The sequence below is a fragment of the Pleuronectes platessa genome, chromosome 21 (genome assembly GCF_947347685.1).
Source record: "Pleuronectes platessa chromosome 21, fPlePla1.1, whole genome shotgun sequence".
NCBI lineage: Eukaryota > Metazoa > Chordata > Actinopteri > Pleuronectiformes > Pleuronectidae > Pleuronectes > Pleuronectes platessa.
Genome location: NC_070646.1, coordinates 15,278,644 through 15,301,932, shown reverse-complemented (window position 1 = coordinate 15,301,932; position 23,289 = coordinate 15,278,644). Strand labels below are relative to the sequence as shown.

At 40.3% G+C, this 23,289-nt stretch overlaps 1 protein-coding gene and 4 non-coding genes across 5 annotated transcripts; all 5 read left to right on the top strand.

Annotated features, from left to right (window-relative positions):
* Positions 1-35: 35 nt before the first annotated feature.
* Positions 36-19,931, top strand: uts2r2 (urotensin-2 receptor 2). Its single transcript, XM_053413334.1, has 9 exons — positions 36-449; positions 1,445-1,671; positions 4,121-4,196; positions 4,320-4,362; positions 5,773-5,837; positions 6,391-6,447; positions 6,999-7,152; positions 10,719-10,842; positions 19,026-19,931. Exons 1-9 carry the CDS (start codon positions 382-384, stop codon positions 19,160-19,162), a joined length of 951 nt encoding a protein of 316 aa, XP_053269309.1. The 5' UTR covers positions 36-381; the 3' UTR covers positions 19,163-19,931.
* Positions 19,932-20,213: 282 nt separating this feature from the next.
* Positions 20,214-20,305, top strand: trnar-ucu (transfer RNA arginine (anticodon UCU)). Its single transcript is given in 2 exon segments — positions 20,214-20,250; positions 20,270-20,305. It is a non-coding gene; the product is annotated as a tRNA-Arg (tRNA).
* Positions 20,306-20,844: 539 nt separating this feature from the next.
* On the top strand, positions 20,845-20,936 carry trnar-ucu (transfer RNA arginine (anticodon UCU)). The gene is given in 2 exon segments: positions 20,845-20,881; positions 20,901-20,936. It is a non-coding gene; the product is annotated as a tRNA-Arg (tRNA).
* Positions 20,937-21,522: 586 nt separating this feature from the next.
* On the top strand, positions 21,523-21,614 carry trnar-ucu (transfer RNA arginine (anticodon UCU)). The gene is given in 2 exon segments: positions 21,523-21,559; positions 21,579-21,614. It is a non-coding gene; the product is annotated as a tRNA-Arg (tRNA).
* A 637-nt stretch (positions 21,615-22,251) lies between these two features.
* Positions 22,252-22,343, top strand: trnar-ucu (transfer RNA arginine (anticodon UCU)). Its single transcript is given in 2 exon segments — positions 22,252-22,288; positions 22,308-22,343. It is a non-coding gene; the product is annotated as a tRNA-Arg (tRNA).
* The last annotated feature ends 946 nt before the right edge of the window (positions 22,344-23,289 follow it).

Here is a 23,289-nt window from a genome sequence, read left to right as displayed (position 1 = left end):
CGATGCAAATGAACAGTGTAGGTGGTTGAATACTTCAGTCTGAGCGGGCAAACCAGTGGATCGCAGAGCGGCTGCTCCATGATGATAGAATTCAGCCCAGATAAACTAATCCATTATTTTGTATACATAGACTGTTTATGAAGATGATATTTGAGCGAGGAGCAGTGGGAGTAGTCAGGGGTTTCACAGCTGGGAGCTGTAGTTGAATTGTTAGTTTATTTCCTGGAGAGAGCCAATGAGCGGGCCGCTAGACTTCCACCCGGAAGTGTAGAGACTCAGGGAGTACATGCTGAGGGCTCGGTGCTGTGTGTGTTTAGTCAAGACAGAGATATCAACATTTAAACGTCTTCTAATGCTACGTAGCAGGAGTCCTGAGTCAAAATGGCGCTTGTGCGAATGAGGAACATGAAGGGCCCCAATAACACAGAGATAGAAAAGAAAATTAAAAGGTAAGTGAAAGAAATGATGGCAGTTTCCTGTGTGATCTTCTGTCAGGTCGCTGTCATCATGCACAGGGAGGGGACACTTTCACCTGCACCTAGCTAAATTCATGGCAGCACTGACAAGCTGCTACCGACACAACAGAGGGAAACAGACAGAATAACACCACGCTAATGTCTGATGTGTGCTTTTCTTTACTCTGCAGTGAATGGGACTTACAGTTGTTATGATCTGTGCCAGGGCCACGTATCACACTGTCACTGACACTAATGACAAAATCTAAATCTGAAAACAGGCTCTTTAACAGTAGGACAAACCTATAGAAACATGCTGGAATAGAAACAGAAATAAATAAGATCAATAACCAATTAAATAAAAAAATATTTTAATCAATTCTGAAGTAGATAAGCAGTAACAAATCTTCAATTTATAGTTCAACCATACACAAATACAACCAAATATACAGAACTTGGAAATATATTAATACATTAATACAAATTCAGCAATGCACACATTTTATGCATAGTTTATAATATGAAAATATTCTTTTTCATATAGTCAGAAATAAAAACCTCTAACCATATGTTTGTTAAAGGCTCATATCAGAGTATTTTAATTGGCAAATTAATATATTGATAAGGCTCTAATGATAAATAAATGCTGTTGGTTGTATTATATGTATATATGAAAATACATTTCATAATTCAGAATTTTTTGTAAAATGTAAATAGAAATACCCATCATTTCTGCATTGTTAATTGTGTAAAATAAAAAATCATCATATTGGCTCATATCAGCAAGCCTAAATGCTGGCTCATATTGAAGTAGTATAAAGCATACAAGTTCCCCTCATTCAGAATCCCTGATCTAGAGTGTGTGTGAGAAATTGGAATAAAGATAAAATAACTTTCTGCACCAGCTCTTGATTTTGAATGTAGAATTGACAACACTTCTACAATCGGCCAAATGAAGGCGATCTGATATATTTTCATTGTCTTGTCAGAGGTAATGCTTTGAGGCAGGGATCTGCATGGAGGGGGTACCGAGGACTCGTGGCCTTGCTGCTGTTTGTGCTCTCTGTGTGCGGGGCTTCTACGTGGTGGTACCTGAGCTCTCTGGACCGTGACGTTACAGAAACACTGGTCAGACGGGGGGAGCTGGTCTCTCCTCAGCCCAGAGTCTTTACAGTCGAGTGCTCTGAAGACTATGAGAACTACCAACGCTATCCAGGTGAGCCTCCGGTCCTTGCACGATAATGTGTCTGGGAGTTAGCTGCCAAGCATCTGCTGTGTCAACATAAGTGGGATGGGATCAGGCCAGACCTATTTAATGAGAGAAAAAAACTTGTTAACCCAGTGGCACTTTGTGTTTTAAAAACTACAAACAACTTCTCTGTGAATCAGCGTAGAACCCACTAGATGGCGACATAGCACAAGTCTACTTGTGGCTGAGGGGTAGAGTGGTCGTCCTCCAACCTGAAGTTCGGCAGTTCGATCCCCAGTCAGACCCATCTGCATGCTGAAGTGTCCTTGGGCAAGATGCTGAACCCCGAATGCCCCCCCATAGAATAACAAAGTGCTGCGAATAGATGCATTGTATGAATGTGTGTGTGAATGGGTGAATGTAAAACTGTACTGTAAAGCGCTTTGAGTGTTCATCAAGACTAGAAAAGCGCTATATAAATACAAAACCATTTACCATCTTGATCATAATATTTGTAAAAGTGGAGGTTTGACCACCAGGGTCCATTGAATAAAATTGAAACCGATACAATAGTTGTGTCGAAGCAAATAGGGACAAGCGTATGCACTTGAAATCTAAGGCACAAAAATGCAATAAGGGTCTAAAATACAAACTCTGCTTTAAAGCAACACTATGTATTTTTTACTGAGCAACAGCGCCCCCCTGCAGCCAAACATGGTTATTGATTCTGTTGGGCTCTGTGTCCGTATTCATGTAGATTTAGAAACAAAGTATATAAATGTGTCGACTGGAGTTCTGATTGTGTGCTCCCATTCACTGAACTGAAACACAACTGAAAGTTGGATATTACCCATCATCCCTAGCTGTATTAAATGCACCAAACACTGTGGACAATTGCTAGTATTTTAAAAGTTTCCTCACTGAATATTGGAGATAAATGCTTGATTTTAATTACTCTTTTTAACTGATCCTCAGTTCAGCATTACTCTACAACCTGTTGGTCCTGATTCTGACTCATTAAATTGCGACTATCAGTCGGTTCCACCCTTCTCACAGGAGATTGTACCCACTCACCAAAGTGCAAGAATAGACATTCAGGGTGGGAAGTGGGAAGTGGGAATGAAGGTGGAAACATTCTCTCTTTTCCAAGTTATTGTATCATGAAACTAGTTTTAATGCCGCTATTTAACGTTTAAAAAGTATGCATGGTGTTGCATACAATATATGTGCCTGACCTGCGGGACGTTTATCAAGTCAGATATATTTATAAAGCACATTCAAAACATTGGTTATTGTGCCAAAGTACTTTACAATCATGGCAAAGGAACACAGGAGCGTTGAAAATGTGTGTGTGTGTGTGTGTGTGTGTGTGTGTGTGTGTGTGTGTGTGTGTGTGTGTGTGTGTGTGTGTGTGTGTGTGTGTGTGTGTGTGTGTGTGTGTGTGTGTGTGTGTGTGTGTGTGTGTGTGTGTGTGTGTGCGTTAAAGATCATTATTTGCATGAGGGATGCTGACACCATCCTGACAGCATGCTCTTCTCCTAGTGATAAATTCGTCATCAGTTTAACCGTTCTTGCTGTTTTATAACATCTGACTTGAGCTTCAGATGGGACTCACATTCCAATCCTCATTTGCTGACATTCATTTATTCATCCTTGCAGTTGGCGAGGATGAAAGCTGAAACTATAAGTTGTGATTAGTCCTGTCGGTGTCTCTCTGTATCTTTTTCTACCCACAGCATAAATATTTATTTTTACAGATGGATCAAACAAGAAAAGATTCTCTGACGTAAAATGTCCACACTGTTTATTGAATTGATTTTACTTGGGTCAGAGATGATTCTTCATGAGATATGTGATCCAGTGAACTTGTGTGTCGTTTCTCTCTGTTTAATAAACCTTGTGCTGCTGTAGAATTCATTTAGTTCAAGACCTGTATGGATGGGCTAAAGACATGTTACAGGTCTGAGCGAGTAACATCTCTGTCACAAATGTTACTGTTACTGAGCCCGTTAATAAATCTACCTCAATGAATAAAAACTGATATGTTTATGATGAATGACGCATTTTTAATGACAAACATTTCAGACTGCTTCCTATTTCTCCTTTTCTTATCTTACCGGCAACTTTCTTGTTTCTCTAAAACTCAAAAAAAGTTTTAGCAAAAAGAAGAGTACAAATTGGAAATTGTGTTGTTAAAGATGTGGGCTGCTCAGAATACAAACTGCATGTCCACTGTCTAAATAAAACAGCAGGAGACTCCAGCTTCGAGCAGTAAATTACAATTGTCAAGCAGCTGCAGAGAAGAGCTGAATTCGTGTGGATTTAATGAACAGAACTCTGATGAATCTCTTACCTTGCACTTTCTTCTTCAGCTAGCCACGATCTCTCTCCCTCTCTTGGGCCCAGCGCCTCCAAAAGCAGAGGAAAGTGCATGAAGTTGTTATTTTAAACCGTCTCTTGCTCATATCTCTCCCAGGATGCACACCTCAGACTTGTGGCCGTGCAGTAACAGACGGCGTGGTAACGAGGGAGGAGGCTCAGGTTCTCAAGAGGTAATCACACAGAGTGCAGGGTGTCTCATCTCTGTCTCTGCTTCTTTGTTTTTTCCATTCACTGTCCCCTGTCTATGTCGTGCGGGTGAATATTTCTTTATGCTTTCTGTTTCTCACACGCAGGCTGGCTGAGAGGGGGCTAGCACTGGCTGGTTCAGAGGGAGGAGTGAGTATATCATAAATTAAATGATTGGAATAATATAATGATGAAACAGGGATTAACACACATTGTAACTAATAAGGGGTTTTGATGTGTCCTTTGTCCATGTTAATTTATATGAGGCCAATTTGGTGGTTTTGCATGTTTTCCCCAAAATCTTTGCTGACCATTTTCTAAAGTATAACATAAACATAAATACGACATCTAAAGCAGCTGCAACAGTTAAATTCACTACATCGAGATTTTTTATTTCAATCTGCCCTAAACTGCACACACTCATAAATGTCAGTCCCCTTAAGATGCTTTTTTTCATTGAGATTCATGAATTATTATCTGAGAATTTAAGGAAAATGTTTTTGAAAATATGCTGACGTTTTAAAGAAAGTAAAAAAAAAAGATCCATACTGTATCTTTCCACCGAGTTTTTAAGTAATCTGTAGTGTAGTTTTTGTGTAATCCTGTTACGTAAAAAAAACGTGACAAACTAACAAGGCCTGCTCGGCAGATGTGATTAATGATCTTTATTGTTGGGGTCATTATTACATTATTGTATTGTAAACTGTGGTGCATTCAGGAAAACCTTGTCAACTTTATATCCAGAATGTCAAATGTCTACTTTGGTGTGAGATCACATTGTTCTGCAACACAATTTCCCAACCATTGTTCAACAGCATAACACAGAAAACAAAGGGCAGGTTGTGGTCCTATTTCCTACAACTTAACTGGCTGACAAAGGTGTAGTTCTAGTTTTTTAAAAGACAACTAGCACTTTCAGCTGTAGTAACCCTAACTCTACCTGAATCAACTCTATCTTATTAAACACTGTGCCATGTAGCGTGTGGATCAGTTCCTCCAAAGTGTTTAGAAAGGACAACATGTGTCAGCATTAGTAACCACTGATGATAAATGATAATAGGATCATTTCGTTTTTTTGATTTTCATCACAGATTTGTTAATCTATTAAAACCAATCAGCCCAGAAAACCCATATGTGCCCAAATATTTAATTCTGTCTCCCTGCTGTGATGGAGCTCTCTTGGCACTAGAGGGCCAGCTGGTACAATAAGCAGAGTGCCGACTTGATTTGCTGCTCTGGCAGATGAAATATGGAGTCCTATCGCTGCCATGCCCTATGTCCTTGCTCTCCATCTGGTCCCCAGCCAATACAGAACCTATTTATGGAGTGTTAAGACACTTAAGTGAAGGGAATGGGAACAGCAGGGGGGAGTTTTCTGGCTTGAGAAAAAACAGAGCAGGGTCCCCAAGGAGTTGACAACCAAGAAAACCACAGAGGGAACGGAGCTGAACCGTGAGACGATTAATGTGTCATGCATGTGTTCATCAACAGCCTGCTATTTATTTTTAAAGACTGAATTGTCTTTTGTACTAATGTCCGTTTTAACTTGAACCCCTGCAGGCTTCCATACTGGACCTGCACTCTGGAGCACTATCGATGGGAAGACAGTTTGTCAACATCTACAGGTGGGGAGCTACTCACCTCTTGTCCTCATTTGATTTCTCTTTAGCGATAAATAAACTCAATAAACTACGGTAACAGTCTCACTGATGTTGGTCCTTGTGAGCTGTGTTCTCCAGGTCCAGTGATCCATACAACCCTCATTCATCATTGCCAGCAGGAGTTTCATGATCCTTCTCCCTCCCCTAATTTCTCCCTCAGTTTCCTCCCATTTCTCCTTCCTGTCCCATTGGGCATCCTGCTGACATCAGACCCTCAGGGACCATCAGGCTTTTAATCAGGCAGCAATAATTATAGAGCAGCCATCTCTCTTCCCTCCCTTCATGCCCCACTGGGGACTTCCTCATGTGAGGCATTCAGACGTTTACTATCTGCTGTGTTTGGATGGCTGGGCCCGAGTAAGTGCACACTATACACTGTGCTGTGAATCGTTAATTTATGCTAACAGATCAGATCCCCCCCTACCCCGACCGTCTATGCTGTGTCTGTCTGCTCATGTGTCTCTGATTGACTGTGTCTGCACCTGGAACTATCTGTGGCTGTGTGATGTGCCCGCAGGTACTTTGGGGATGACATCGGGGACGTGTTCACAAAAGAGGATTTCGAGCTTTACAGGTGACATTTTCAAATCAGTCATGCATTCAGTGTATATTTTGAGTTTTGATTCAAAATGAGATACTTGACATTTCCTGAACTAGGGACACACAGTGCAAAAGATGGTACTTTTTACAACATTATAGCAAACTTAACTTCTTGCTAGGGCTCTCACTTTTTCAAAAAAAAAAATTTAGTGAATTTGACATAACATGCAATTCGTTCAAATATATTTGGATATCTTCGAATAATAATTCATATTAATGTTGCTAGACAAACTTGATGTACAGAGTTTTTCCTATATCTATTCATTGACTGTGCTCATCATATATTGTGGAAGCATCTTGTTGGCGTTGGAAGTAGCAAAAACCATCATGAGAGTCAACATGAAGTGATTATAAATATTGACACAAACAATGTGGTAGTAGCAGTTCTAGTCCTAAAGTGTTGGGGCATTCTGTTGCTGCACAAAGGGGCTCAGTGTATCACGGTTGATAATCATCCGTCCTTGAAGTGAGTTATTTCACTCGTTTCACCCTGACATGTTGTGTGTGTTTTTTTTCCACCATCAGAGACGTACGTGGGCGAATCCAGGCGGTTATTGCTGAGACGTTTGATTTGGACCCCAGTCTGATGTACCTCACCAAGCCCACCTTCTTTTCCAGAATCAACAGCACGGAAGCCCAGACCCAACACGATGAGTACTGGCACCCACATATAGATAAGGTAAATCACCAAAATTGCCCTATAACCCTCGTGGTTCCAATGAGCTTCTATATTGAAAGATGGGGAATTAGAGGTTAAATATGATATTTTCTTAGCAGAAAGAGCCATAAATTGAGAATGCAATGCAGAAGAGTGTGTACACACAGTCGCGGACCACATGGAGAGCGTGCTTTGTGCACGTTCTGGGACTGGGTTCACTGTTCACTCAACCAAGTTAGTTCATCTGCATAAGGTGGAGGCGGATGCAACCTCCCGGCTGCTTCCATGTGGACTTTTTCCAGATATGTCCAATTGCGAAGCGATCCAGAGCAAGACCCCAAACTGCGAGTAAAATAACATAGTAACAAAGGAAGAGCTGGAGAACATCACTTTGCAGCTTTAAAGTAGAAAAGGACAATATGTTAGAACCCAAACTGCTATTAACACTTGGGCCTTCTGTCATTTTTGAACGACGCACACTTTATGGAGTCATTTTGATTATCTTCAAAATTTTATCTTACAATAGGTGTGCTGATAATTTGCTGAAATACTGATCTCTGGAAGAAGTATAATTAATTTTGAGATTTAAGGCCACAGATACTTTCACTGAAAGATCCCTTCTGGCTCTCACATTCATTTTGACTTCTCTTCAAATACTGAGCTGCTGCAAGTTTTAGATCTAGCTGAACCAAGAAATACTTATTATTACATAATTTCTTAAAATAAGTGTTATTCCCCTTCAAAACAGCTTCTTAATGTCCTGCGGCTCATGCCTCTATTCTGTTATGTAAATGGTTCATGTCATACACTCTTCCTTCTATATAAATACCAGTGCCCGTTCTTCACCTGCCTGTTTGCTTGGCCAGTGGTAATGCTGTTTGCAGCTTTCTCTATTTTCCTGTAAAAGTGAGTGATGATATACTAGATTCCGTTATTTATTTTCTTCTTCTTTGTTTTTCACTTTGTTAATTGACATGAGAATTTAAAGTTGTCTTGGGATGGAGAAATTACCATGATGCAAGTTTTAAACAAAACACGTGTTAAGCCGGTTTGGTTAAACCAATTGATTAGAAACGAATAAGTAAATAAATGTAGAAATATCAAAATAAATGTAGAAATTTTAATTAATGAATGAATGCTGTGAATGGATATAAAACAGAATGATAGACCAAAGCAAAAAGTATTTCTCTGAAATATTTAAGATAATAGTACCAAGACTTTCTTATAAACATACAAATATTAACAAAACTTCCCAGGAGTTGAACAGTTGAAACTCTCCAGTGCTGACAGGGCTGAAACAGATACCTCCAAAAAAAGCCAAGTGGTGAACAGAATGGAAACATGTAGCCACATATTTCAAACCTCTGAATGAAATAGATACCTCAGTTCTCTAAGCAAAAAGCTTATCTAATTGTCTTTATTAAGAAAAAGTGATACTGTATGGCAACAAAACTGTAAGACTCGCTTCAGAGACAGAGACAGCACAGTTCATTTTGCATTTTGCTTTATCCGGCTTCAGATTGCAGCCCTACCTTCAGACTATAATCCATTTAGTTTATTCCTTTTAACTACTCCTATATATAATCCTTCGCAACCAAAGGTCTGATAAGGAAAACAGGTGAGGAGTCACCTGCAGTGGATCCCATGAGCCCAAAGCAAAACAGGAGTGATTGACATATTGGGCACAGACACATGGCTGATATACTACTGTCTACTGTGACAGGAAAACTCAGCATTTCAGCTTTCAGACATGTCCTGAGATCTCTGGAGAATTGGGTCTGTCCTTTCTCCGCAGTTTTCCTTTTACGCAAGCACAATGCAGCGGGGGTTCTCTTCCCAGACGTGTTCACAACAGCAATAAATTACGGAGATCACGTGTTTATTCATTTAAAAGCAGATCAACAGTGGCATCGGCTCCTAAAACCAAAAAACTGTTGAAATCTTTGCCGGTGTCTTCTACGTGTATGGCTCCGCTTTGTATTCACGGGTAGTTATATTATTTAATTTTGTCACATGTTCGATGCATCATTAACTCCCCCACTCACTCACAGTGAATCTAGCGGATTGTTTACTCATTTTATTTGATTCTGCTGACTTTCTGCAGACTTTATACTATTGGGCCAGGCGGAGAAAGCCCATATAAACTCTGGAGGCTCTCAGTAGAACATTTTAGTTCACACATACACCTCCTCCGGAGAAACTCGGGGGATCTCTGGAGCACAGTGCATGTCTGGAAGCAGCTTATGATAAACTGTGTTCTGTTCTTTTTGTGGTCAAACAGTTAATGCAGCACCATGAACATATAAAGCACCCTTACAATATGAGGATGATAATCTTCTCATGTTGTACAAAGTGGTCACGATGCAGCCCTGCAAAGGCTTTTTGTAGCTGGATGAGATCCAGCGGTGCACACGACTGTTGTAGAGCAGGAGCCAGAGTTACAAACAGGTGCTCAAACAAATTAGCCTTTTACTTTCAAAAAGCAGTGCGGCTGAGAATGACTTTTAATCCCTAGTAAATGTCAAGCACCAAAAGCACAAGATTCTGTGTTTCTCTGTGCTCCACAGCATCTCTCCATTTTACTCAATAGGCCTTGTATCTGCTTTTTTTGTAATGCAGCTTTCTTTGATAAACTGTCACTGTCCCAGCCCAACCTGAGATTACCCTGATAATGTCATTGTGATGACTTGTTAGAATGAAACCTCCAAACGTTTGTTTTTTGTGTTAGCTATTTTCATCGGCTGGATAATGCTCCCGATGAAAAGTTTTTATATATGCCTGACGATGATAAGCAACTACTCATCAGTATAATTGTGATGTTTTTTGAATTAGCATTTCATTTCTACTTGTTTTAACTTTGAGGGAATTGGTTGATCGAAGGTTAAGTTGATGGGTTGGTTCACTGTTTAAACTGAGACCAAAATGTAAATCTATAGGATTTAATGTCACGATATTTAAAACAGATGGTTATGTGACACAGATAGTTAATAAGGGCTTAGATGCAGGGAATACTTGGGAGGTCAGATGTAGGTAAGAAAGGGCACCAAACTTTCTACAAGAGATTAGTCCAAGGCAGGGAATTGGCCAAGGTGCAGGCAGTAATGCCAAAAACCTTATAATGAGATACAATTACAATATTCTCACTAAGTTTGGTGAAAATCTGTCCGGTACACACACACACACACACACACACACACAGACACACAGACACACACAGACACACACAGACATGCAGACGGACACACACACACACACGCACACACGCACACACACGCACACACAAACATTACTTCATGGTAATGAGTGACACATCTCTGAGGACAGATATTAATAACTACTTTTGAATTGGGCCTATATGAACATCTTATCATTAATTACAGTATACTTTAGCTGCCAGGCATCAGGATGTTAGTCCTGATGCCTGAGTCGACCTTTGACTGAGAGCATGATGTCAGCCAAAGGTCGTTTTTATCTCAATACAGCTCTGTATTCAGATACAGAGAGCAGCCAGCAGACAGTATTATGTTGAGAAGGTTACTCTGTAGTCCTGATTATCTCAATGCAGACACTGTCTTCCTCTCTCACAGGTAACTTATGGCTCTTTTGACTACACCTCTCTTTTATACCTGTCTGACTACGGCTCTGACTTCACCGGAGGACGATTTATCTTCATGGACCAAAATGGAAATCGGACAGTGGAACCTCGGGCAGGTAACTATTCTACGAAAACTGCCTAACGCAGAATCCCACAGTGCTTTTTTCCCATTCAGCCTTCAAAGACGGTGATTTGTGACCTTCTGTAAGGAAAGATACTGTAAAACCCGACCACCAGTAGTAACACCTGGTGACCCCTGGCTCCAGCCATTTAAGCCTGTTAATCCAGTCATAGAATAAGTGGTGTATATTTAGAGGAAGTCCTTATCACAGCCATGTTTAAATGATAATTGCTGTACTCAGCTGAATTAGTATAACTGGAGGTGGTTGTAGTACTCAAACATGTGTGGCAAAGAGTTCATAATCCTCTGTAAGTGGGGAATCAGCAGCACAGACCGCTGCACATGCTTAGGGAACTATAGGCTTTACAATTCTTATGATACCCTGTGGGTTAGCCATAACGGCCACTTGATCTCAGTTGGCTTTTGTGTGTTAATGCATTCTGCATAGACCAAAAATACATAGGTATAATAAATGGATATTTCAAAGCTACCTGTGCAAAAATAAATTCTGGAGGCATCAAGGGAACTTGAGGCAAACGTGGGGGAAATTGGATGAGTTCTCTGGGGAACCAGGGAATGAGTATGCCATCATGTTTCGGACAACCGTCGAATTGGATGGTGTGCTTTCTACTCCTGTGCTCTAGTTTTGCGCTGCCATTTTGATTATGTGCTCCATCGTAACTTTTTCGACCTATCACTTCTACTATCGCAAAGTTAAAATTTAGAGCAAGGTGAAGAATAAAACATGCAGCTTTGTAAGGTCATGAAAGGACACGACTTTTGGAGTAAAACTTAAGAGAGAAAGAGAGACCAGTTCGCCATCACATATGAGCTCTGTCAGACTGGTTGTTATAATGAAAGTAATAATAATAATAATTACATACTGTAGCCCGAAAATATAAGAAATAAGTAAATTCTCTCAAGACTTTATACTGTACTTACAGCAACAACAAACTCTATCTATGACCTGTTTCACAAGAAATGGTTCGGTGGATGTGCACCACAGCATCCAAAGTTCAAGTCTACAGTAGAGGGGAAATGTGTTAACATAGATGTTGCATATTCGTGACTTTATCTTCAATACCATGTTTTCTCACCTGACGGTCTGGACAATGGTCTAAACCACAGTTTATGACTTTGTTACATTGTTTTTACATTTGATACAGTTAGGTTTGGTTTCAGATTGCAATTAAGGAAATGGACTAAAGGCTTTTATATCTGTGTCCTGTCTTCATTGTTGAGGAATTTTTGCAGCTATATATTATGTAAATAATGTATATTACACATTATATCTATACACCATTGAGAGAATAGTGCCTGTCTAATTTCACAGATACTCCCTTCTCTCTCTACGCAGTACCCAAGGTCAGGTGATAGATAAAGGACCAACCAGCAGTACATTGTCGTTTCTACGCTCAGGGACTTTCATATCTAACTCAGATTCACCAAACAGAGACACTAGTCGCCAGACGTTAGGACACAGTGTCATTTGGAAAAGCATATTTATGCTTAACTATCCGATAGGATGCGAACACCTATGTAATATAGAGAGCGACAGCCATTCTAGCCATTCATTCATGTGCTGTTGGAATGGGTGACGCCCAGTAGAGAAGATATACTTGTATTCGCTAAACTATTTGAAGAAAGTGCATAGAATTTGGTTTTCTTTTTATTTGAAGGAAGGTATTGAAGTGACCTGTTAATTTCATTGTCACTGTAATACCATTATGGTATCACTTCCAGAAAAATGTACATCCTCATTGTTAAAACATGATATCATCAGAGACAAAGACTACAAGCAATCCTGCAAGCAACTGCAGTTTTTTTTTCTTCATCTATTATTAGATAATAATAATAACTTGAAGTTATATTGCGCCTTTGAAGAGACCCAAGGACGCTTTACATGTCTCAGTGGGGATAAAAATACAAAATAAAAAGTAATTCACACAAAACAGGACAGAAATACACTCAGTGGCAGGGTGGAGTGTTAACTGAGGCCAAAGACCTTAGTGAACAGGTTGTGTTTGAAGCTGTCCAGAGATGCAGCATTGCAGATTTCAGCGTCCCTCCCTTCCCTTTGTCTCACCCCATTGTCCTCAAATTCAACTCCTCTGCTACTTGCAGCTTCTCATCACCGGCAATTCACAAAAAGCAATCCTAATCCTTCACTTTCCTCTCTGATAGCTTACTTTTCTTTTTGCCTCCTTCACTATGCCATCTTGACTCTGATACATCAAACACCCCATTTGCCAGTACAACACCAGACTCTTGCCCAGTCAGCAAGCAACGGTGAACATAATAAGACCTGGTATTAACATTTATCCTGAGGGATACGATCATAAACGGTCTGGACTGTAGTTTAAACCAGGTCAGTGAAGCATCCCTGGCTGCTGTCTTGTGATGGAGCGGTACATGTTGCTGACTGAAGGACATATAGAGTGACTGCGGCATTCAATACCACCTCGTGTGAAAAGTGTAGCCGTCTTGCATTAGTGAATGGAGAACAACCTCCAGAGAACAAGGATAATAATGACAGCGTTATCTTCAGCCAAATGCAACCTGCTGAGTGAAGACAAAAAAAAGAAGGGAGGGAGCGGAGTAGGACAAGTACAGTCCCTTTAAGGTCCTCCTGGATAGATTTCTAATTCTCGGCGATGTTTGGAGCAGGCTCCTGAATCTAAATATGACAGACCTGTCAGAGCCACTGGTGCAACCTAACCACTGTGATCCCAGCTGTCACTGGGGGTTTTATTTAGAGAAGTGCATCAAGTAGGATACGCTGCAGAAATTCATGCATAATGTATCAATAGCCAGGTTCATTTACTTTTCTCTTTGGCCATCATGCTGGGCAGTTGACTGAAAGGTTTTGACTTGGTGAGAATCTGAATCTAATATCTTGATGGATGATTAGTTTGCTGAGAGGTGACAGCGATGAATAAGGTATAACTATAGCACCAGGAAGACAGTCGGGGCTCGGCTGTCGGTGAAAGCAAATGTCAAGAATGAAACGCCAGTGAGCACCAGGAGGACGGATGCAAGAGTGTTTGTTGCAGAGAAAAATAAGCAGGTCGAAGAAGAGTTGAGTGATCGGAAGGAGAGTCAGAGGGATGACTGTTGGATTCGTTGATTGTGAGAGCTTCCCCTGAAGGGCACGGAAAGGTGAAGGGTGGGCACAGACAGAAAATGGCTGGGAGATAGATAAAGTGTAGATATGCGATAAAGATATAGGATGTTGAGCTGGGAACGGCAGATACAAACGGAGCAATTGAAGGACAGAGAGCGAAAAAAGCTCTTCTACCTGTCAGAGGAGCCAATCAGGGGGGGGGGGGACCTGCCAGCTCAGACAACCACAGGGGAATTAGATAACCTCCGCTGGGCTGCCACACCAGCAGCTTGACCTTGGTGGCCACACGCCTGCAAACATACACTGAATACAAGGAAAATGTGTCGGGTTGTCAAGACTACTAGACACATCACAGCTGATGCCTTCAAATGGTCAAAATGTATATACGCTGACTTTCAGCTCAGTAGCTCGAAGACAGTAGATCCGACCCAAGCACACTTCATATGTCCTTCATATGCGGCACAGGACACATTTGGGTGTTCCGGACCATTTTGGTGAAGATAAAGCTGAGCTGGAAAGCGATAGTCTGGGTTTACCAGTCGATCTTTGTTCCGACCCTCACCTGTAACAATGACTTTTGGGTAATGACTGTAGAGAACGCTGATGCAAAACGAGTGAGATTAGTTTATTTTACGTTACATTACTTTACGCTTTGATCCAAAGAGACTTCGAATAAGTGCATTTTCTTACTGCCATGGTGACAGGACCTCGGAAAAGCAGGGAATGAAATAGGAAGTTTGAGGTCCGGAAATGTCGTTAGCAGAGGTTAGCGGACCAATCACAGCCAAGGACTATTCCTAGGCTCTCCGAAATGCCGACGGATAGTTAGAAAAATCAGAGGTGCACGAAAAGCTCTCTGAGGAGCTCGGAGAGGGGTGTTCCCCTCTCCGTGTCCGTCCGTGTCCGTCAAAACGGAGAAGCATACATAGGCCTTTAATCTTTTTCAGGTTTCAAAGCTCCTCCATTACCACACCAGACATTATAGAACTTTTGTCACAAGCTGAGCTGGACTCGACGCAATCAGTCACTTTGTATCAAGGCAAGAATGAAAAAGGCTCATCAAAGTTTCCAAAGCCTATTGTTATATCTTGAAATTATAATTTTTTCCCCCAACCAACAGTTAAAAATTTTAAATCTTTTTCTATGAAGAATTAACTATAAGAAGAGAAAAATTGCAGATTCTCACTATAGCTTGGGATTGTTAAGTATTTCTTGTCATGCTAACAATTTAACTTCTTGGGAAAAAAACTCAGCGTCTGACAGTCTTCTTCATCTGTTAAATAAGTTAAAAAGTGTTTATCAAGTCACCTGCATGTGTGAGAACCACCTCGTGATGGCAGCGTACCAACAATGTGCGTAACACCAATCATCAGTATTTAGATCAGCACAAGTGCATTTGCTATTTGAGCTGGAAGGGAAGATGACGATTGCATTGGTCTGAATCTAAAGCCCTTTGTGTTGCGCTTGGCCCAGCTTTGCACCGGGTGTCAGTAGCGCCCTGGTGCCACGGCAACTTATTATTGACCTTCTACTGCTTGTTAGCAGGCTTTCTCCTGTTCAGTCCCCAGACCAGCATTCCTCACCTCATTATACCTGGGTGGGAAAAGTGAAAAAGCCCTTCCCTCATCAACACCATCTTGAAAAAGGCCCTTAACGCCGACTTACCTGCCTTTAATCATCCTGGCCCCCCTGGGGACATCAGACGCCCTGCGGGATTCATCCTCCACTAATTAATTATGAGGCTGTGGGAGGGATCAATACATCGATTGGACAGTCTGTTGATTTGCTGTGCACTTTGTGTTGTTTACTGTCAGTTTGCCAGCCGCAAGCTGGTGTCACACATCGTTGAACACATTGTTAGCAATGGCCACTCGTCCTGATGGGGTCAGTGATGATAAGGACCTTGTTAAGTACAAGTCGGTTGATGTGTGGCTGTTTGTACAAACACTATAAATAGACTAGAGGAGTGACTCAAACAGCAAGGTTGTGTTAAACTGATGACAAGTAGTTTCTCAATGATTGCAATTAGCAAAGAAACTCCGAAGGTAACAGTTATTGAACACTTTTGGTTAAGCGCTCAAACAGAAGCTATAGTGTCCAGTCAATCAGTGTTTCAATTGCTGAGGTTTAGTTTGATCAACTTCCTGTTGAAAAGATTAGATCACGTAATACTGGTAACATTTCTGTACTCAGCAGTTCTTTCTCTGCCTGTGCACCTGGTGATGCTCTTCATTTCATCCTGTGTTTACTTCAAACTGATTTGGAAAGCCAAACTTTGAAAATATTATTGTTTGACTTAAGTTATAAACTATTACTGACATGACAATTTTCCAAAAAATATACATCGAAAAATTCACATTACCATAATCAAGGAGTGAAAGAAACTACATTTATCCTGTGTTTCAGTTCAAAATAAAGTACCCTGAAGCCACGTATTTAGTAAACAGAACCTCACTCACTCCTCTATTATTCATGATAACTGTTGCAAAAGATCCAGCATGTGAGGAGAGACTGCAGCATATCAATCCCACCCACATACTTTTTTTATCGTATCGAGAAATCCAGTATTGCTGGCGTTCGAGTTTTTTTTGGAACATTTGAGATGTGTTTTCAGTCTCCACTCAGCTCACTTGACCAAGAAAGCTCAGATGAGACACTGATGTACAGGGCACACTCACAGCAGATCAGAGGATAAACCAAATTTGCTACAAGTACTAATTAGGTAACTTGTTATTCTAATTCCCTTTATCACGTATATTATTGCCAATTACATAGACATTTAAATGTTCACATATAAAGTTTAATAAATATATCTATATGCAATGAAGAATTGCAATGTCATTTCAATCTTTCTTTACAATGACATTATCGATATATAGTTCAGAAGTGTATTGCTGCCATGGCAGAAAAATACTGAACGTTATTATGTTATAACGTAAAAAAAAATTCATGATAACTTATACATAAAAAATGTCCACATTAAAATGTGATAATGATTGTTTTCTAAACCTGATATGTTACTTTTTTTAAAGAGTGTTATCATTGGTGAAGTCACCTTTAAATATTCCTCCATTGAGTAACCGCTAATCTGCTCTGCTGACTGAACCGAATCTGCTCACTCTTAACGCAGCCAACATTTATACAGGCAACTCCGAGGGATTATATTTTCAAAGATTACTTAATTGTGCCGATATCTAAAGCTGTGTGGATAATTCCAGCACTTGAAAAGGCTCTCCATTTACAATGACATAAAACATGAGGACAAGCACTTATTGTCTTGCCACTCACACTGTTTTGTTTTTTTGCATTCATTTTCTTTATCTCCATTCTTTGGGATTTCAGTGTAAATTCCATTGTTTCAATGTGAGCACTGATTTCCCCTGACATCCTCAGCAGATGCACTACTATGGGGATTCACATACACACATACACAGACACACACACACACACACACACAAACACGCAAGTCATCTGCATTCTATGGAGGGCAAATGGAGCAAACTAATTCAGGCACAGTGATTCCAGCTTTTTATTCACATTCACATAATGAGACAAATCCTTAAAGAGGAGCAGAAACTGGAAGTTATGTGACAAGAGTTTGAAAAGGTTTTAAATGTAAATCTTTTAATTATGGGATACATCATCAGACTAGACTAGCTCTGTAAACATTAATGCAAATGTCTATCTGTGAATGAGCAGTTTGTGCCGTAGCTCATTAGCTGGACCAGCGAAGCAAAGCCTCGGATAAATGAAGATATTCACCCTAAGGCAACCACATCGAACTTGCACTGTGTGTGTGTGTGTGTGTGTGTGTGTGTGTGTGTGTGTGTGTGTGTGTGTGTGTGTGTGTGTGTGTGTGTGTGTGTGTGTGTGTGTGTGTGTGTGTGTGTGTGTGTGTGTGTGTGTGTGTGTGTGTGTGTGTGTGTGTGTGTGTGTGTGTGTTTGTCAGTCCGAGAAGAGGATGGTCAAAAATATTTCTAATCAGACAAAAGAATGAATTTCAGCATTTGCTAAAATACCATCCTGGAATAAGTAGAGTGTGTCCTTGAGGCCACTTTATCTCTCTCCTCGGCTCCAGTTTCTTTCTTTTTGTGTTTCAAGTTTCCATCAGCTCCAGAAGCGAGGCTGCATAATATGTAGACATTGAATGAAGCCTTCAGTCTTTCGGAGGGATAAGCTTATTTTTCTGTCTTTCCAAGATTGTGACGGGAATATTATTAACACAAGTCTTGTCTGCATTAAGTACAGAGCTGGAGTCAGGATGTGGCTCGCCTGTCTTGGTGTAAAGAAGAAGGAAAAGGAAAGCAACTAGTTTGGATCTGTATAACGCTCAAAATACTCCTAGCAACACCTCAAATTGCTCTAGTAAACACACTACTTCATGTTCGACCTTTGAAGTGAAAGAGTAATTGTGAAAATTTGCAGTAGGTTGCAAAATAACGTGACAATGCTGTTCACGTTCACCACTGGTTGTCAGGCCATGACCCAATCAGGAAGTAAACTTAGGTGTCTTTGTCATTGCAACACTTGAGTTTTCAAACAAAAAACGAGGCCATGGGGTGTCTTGGTTTTCACAGGCCTTAAAACCCTGGAGCAGTGTGGTGTAAAATTAGTTTGTGAAAAAAAGTTGTATGCAATTTGAAACAAAAATGTATTCATAATGTAGCTATAGACCTCTTTCTGTCTATCGCTGTTCTCAACTTACTTTTGGAAATAATGTGATTAAGACATTTGCCAAAATCTCAATTTATAAAGATGAAATAAAATGTTCTTAACAACCAAGTACATTGTCTTAGTTATTAAGCTTTAGCTGTGATAGATTATGCATTTTTGTTCCTCAAATTTATTTTTGAATAAAGTTATTGTCTTGGCCCCCTGTCCTTATGCTAAGCTAGGTTAACTGTGTCCTGACCCCAGCTCTGATTGGAACAAAATATGACTATATTACCCATGTCATCTCAGTCTTAGAAAGAAAGGAAATCTGTAAACACACTGTATATCCCAAAAATGTTGAGCTCCTCCTTAAAAGTGCCTCTCATTCTCCCCTTGCTCAGGACGAGTCTCATTCTTCTCCTCCGGCTCAGAGAACCTCCACCGCGTGGAGAAGGTAGCTTGGGGGACTCGCTACGCCATCACGGTGTCCTTCACCTGCGACCCTGCACACGCCATCTCTGATCCGGCCCTGCCCTGAGTCACCCATGGGTAACGCCATGCCCACTGGCTTGGACAAACCCTGTAATGAGGGGAACAGGGGGAAGGACAACGGGAGAGATGTGGAAGGATGGGAAAGGGGAAAAAAATAAGGTTTATATTGAGGTTTCACTGCTAAACTTGATTAACTGTAGTAACACCACTTATCTTCTGTGTCTTTCTATTGTTTTAAGATATTGACTGGTTGTCTCTTAAGGATTCTGCTACACAAAATAAGCCACATGCTCCCCCTTTCCTCTAAAAATATGTTTTCTTATTTGCTACCTACTATGTCTTTTTACTCAACTTTCTACAGCAACTGTTTTCTTGTTCTTGATTTTTTTATCTCGCCATCTTAATCACTAGTATTAGGTGCGGTTATGTTCCAAGCAGATTTCACACAATCTGCTCCTCTTGATCGTTTTCGGGGATGGCTTGAGCAGAAATTGCTTCTCAACTGACAACAGTCTCCGATAGGCTAAAGTGGGATTGTGTGCTTTCTCTGTGTCTCCACGTGTTTCTCATTTTGAGGCGAGCTGTCAATTATGTGAAGAAGAGATATAGATCTAGAGACTCTCCTATAAAATCAAATCAACCTTTCATCTCAGAATCCCAGCTCAAACTTGCCTCCATCTGAGGAACACAAGGTGTTTTCTTCTAAGAAGAACCCTCTCCTTCTGCAACAGTGATTGCTGCTTCGACTATGATACTATTTACTTCAATGTGGTTGGTGGAGAAAAGTTTGAAATAAAATACTGTCAGAACCTGAACTGCCCATGTCTCTTCGATTTAAGCTTTTCAATATCCAGACTAATGTTAAGATCTAATTAAATGAGGCCATATAATCCGTATTGATTGCTACTGTCTTAAAAACTTTTCTGTTCTGATCCAGACAGTTGAACTGTGGGAATGAATGGAAAACTGTCAGGCTGCAACTGACCAGATTCAATCAAACACACATGAAGGATGACCAATCCGTCAGTTGTCAGTACACAGACATGTTATACAATGTGTCCAAAATCTCAGAACAGACTCACTCTAGGTTGATATGTGGCTCTGTGGCGCAATGGATAGCGCGTTGGACTTCTAGACAATAATCAGGCAAGTAATTCAAAGGTTGAGGGTTCGAGTCCCTCCAGAGTCGATCTCTTTAGATTATATGGATTCATTTAATTAGGGCTAGATATTAAATGTCTCTGCATTTACAGGATTTCAATATCCAGTCTAATATTCAGATAAACACACATGTTATACAATGTGCACACACAATACAAAGAGACATACTAAGTGGAAGTAGAGTAATTCAAAGGTTGTTGGTTTGAGTCCCACATGAGTCCGACAAGAGTCCGGCTTTATACGTTAAACCGTGACTGAAAACTGACAAGATTGAGTGTGTACATGGTCTTCACTGTGTTTTATCAATGCCACATATTACTCAATGGAGTGATATGTTATCAATTTTATACATCAGGTCACTCTGAGCTGAAACTGTCCAACTTTCAGTTTCTGTGATTTAAGTCACACTGTAAAAGTAATTCAAACTCATCAAGTTATTCCCTCATTCAACTCAAACATTAGAGACCATGGATGGTCCAGGATGACCAATCCGTCAGTCGTCAGTACACAGACATGTTATACAATGTGTCCAAAATCTTAGAACAGACTCACTCTAGGTTGATATGTGGCTCTGTGGCGCAATGGATAGCGCATTGGACTTCTAGACAATAATCAGGCAAGTAATTCAAAGGTTGAGGGTTCGAGTCCCTCCAGAGTCGGTCTCTTTGGATTATATGGATTCATTTAATTAGGGCTAGTTATTAAATGTCTCTGCATTTACAGCATTTCAATATCCAGACTAATGTTCAGATAAACAAATGTTATACAATGTGCACAAATGATACAAAGAGACATACTAAGTGGAAGTAGAGTAATTCAAAGGTTGTTGGTTTGAGTCCGACAAGAGTCCGGCTTTATACGTTAAACCGTGACTGAAAACTGACAAGATTGAGTGTGTACATGGTCTTCACTGTGTTTTATCAATGCCACATATTACTCAATGGAGTGATATGTGAAAATCTACACAATAGCCTCCTCACAGGGATTCAAAGGTTGTGTTCGATTCCCACCAGAGTCAATTTTATACATCAGGTCACTCTGAGCTGAAACTGTCCAACTTTCAGTTTCTGTGATTTAAGTCACACTGTAAAAGTAATTCACACTCATCAAGTTATTCCCTCATTCAACTCAAACATTAGAGACCATGAAATCTGCCAGGATGACCAATCCGTCAGTCGTCAGTACACAGACATGTTATACAATGTGTCCAAAATCTTAGAACAGACTCACTCTACGTTGATATGTGGCTCTGTGGCGCAATGGATAGCGCATTGGACTTCTAGACAATAATCAGGCAAGTAATTCAAAGGTTGAGGATTCGAGTCCCTCCAGAGTCGGTCTCTTTAGATTATATGGATTCATTTAATTAGGGCTAAATATTAAATGTCTCTGCATTTAAAGGATTTCAATATCCAGTCTAATGTTCAGATAAACACACATGTTATACAATGTGCACACACAATACAAAGAGACATACTAAATGGAAGTAAGGATCTCTGGTGCAATAGGTAGTGCATTAGACTTTTTGACAATAAGTCAAGTATTTCAAAGGTTGTGGGTTTGAGTCCCACATGAGTCCGGCTTTATACGTTAAACCGTGACTGAAAACTGACAAGATTGAGTGTGTACATGGTCTTCACTGTGTTTTATCAATCCCACATATTACTCAATGGAGTGATATGTGAAAATCTACACAATAGCCTCCTCACAGGGATTCAAAGGTTGTGTTCGATTCCCACCAGAGTCAATTTTATACATCAGGTCACTCTGAGCTGAAACTGTCCAACTTTCAGTTTCTGTGATTTAAGTCACACTGTAAAAGTAATTCACACTCATCAAGTTATTCCCTCATTCAACTCAAACATTAGAGACCATGAAATCTGCCAGGATGACCAATCCGTCAGTCGTCAGTACACAGACATGTTATACAATGTGTCCAAAATCTTATAGCAGACTCACTCTAGGTTGATATGTGGCTCTGTGGCGCAATGGATAGCGCATTGGACTTCTAGACAATAATGAGGCAAGTAATTCAAAGGTTGAGGGTTCGAGTCCCTCCAGAGTCGGTCTCTTTAGATTATATGGATTCATTTAATTAGGGCTAGATATTAAATGTCTCTTCATTTACAGGATTTCAATATCCAGTCTAATATTCAGATAAACACACATGTTATACAATGTGCACACACAATACAAAGAGACATACTAAGTGGAAGTAGAGTAATTCAAAGGTTGTTGGTTTGAGTCCCACATGAGTCCGGCTTTATACGTTAAACCGTGACTGAAAACTGACAAGATTTAGTGTGTACATGGTCTTCACTGTTTTTTATCAATGCCACATATTACTCAATGGAGTGATATGTGAAAATCTACACAATAGCCTCCTCACAGGGATTCAAAGGTTGTGTTCGATTCGCACCAGAGTCAATTTTATACATCAGGTCACTCTGAGCTGAAACTGTCCAACTTTCAGTTTCTGTGATTTAAGTCACACTGTAAAAGTAATTCACACTCATCAAGTTATTCCCTCATTCAACTCAAACATTAGAGACCATGAAATCTGCCAGGATGACCAATCCGTCAGTCGTCAGTACACAGACATGTTATACAATGTGTCCAAAATCTTAGAACAGACTCACTCTAGGTTGATATGTGTCTCTGTGGCGCAATGGATAGCGCATTGGACTTCTAGACAATAATCAGGCAAGTAATTCAAAGGTTGAGGATTCGAGTCCCTCCAGAGTCGGTCTCTTTAGATTATATGGATTCATTTAATTAGGGCTAAATATTAAATGTCTCTGCATTTAAAGGATTTCAATATCCAGTCTAATGTTCAGATAAACACACATGTTATACAATGTGCACACACAATACAAAGAGACATACTAAATGGAAGTAAGGATCTCTGGTGCAATAGGTAGTGCATTAGACTTTTTGACAATAAGTCAAGTATTTCAAAGGTTGTGGGTTTGAGTCCCACATGAGTCCGGCTTTATACGTTAAACCGTGACT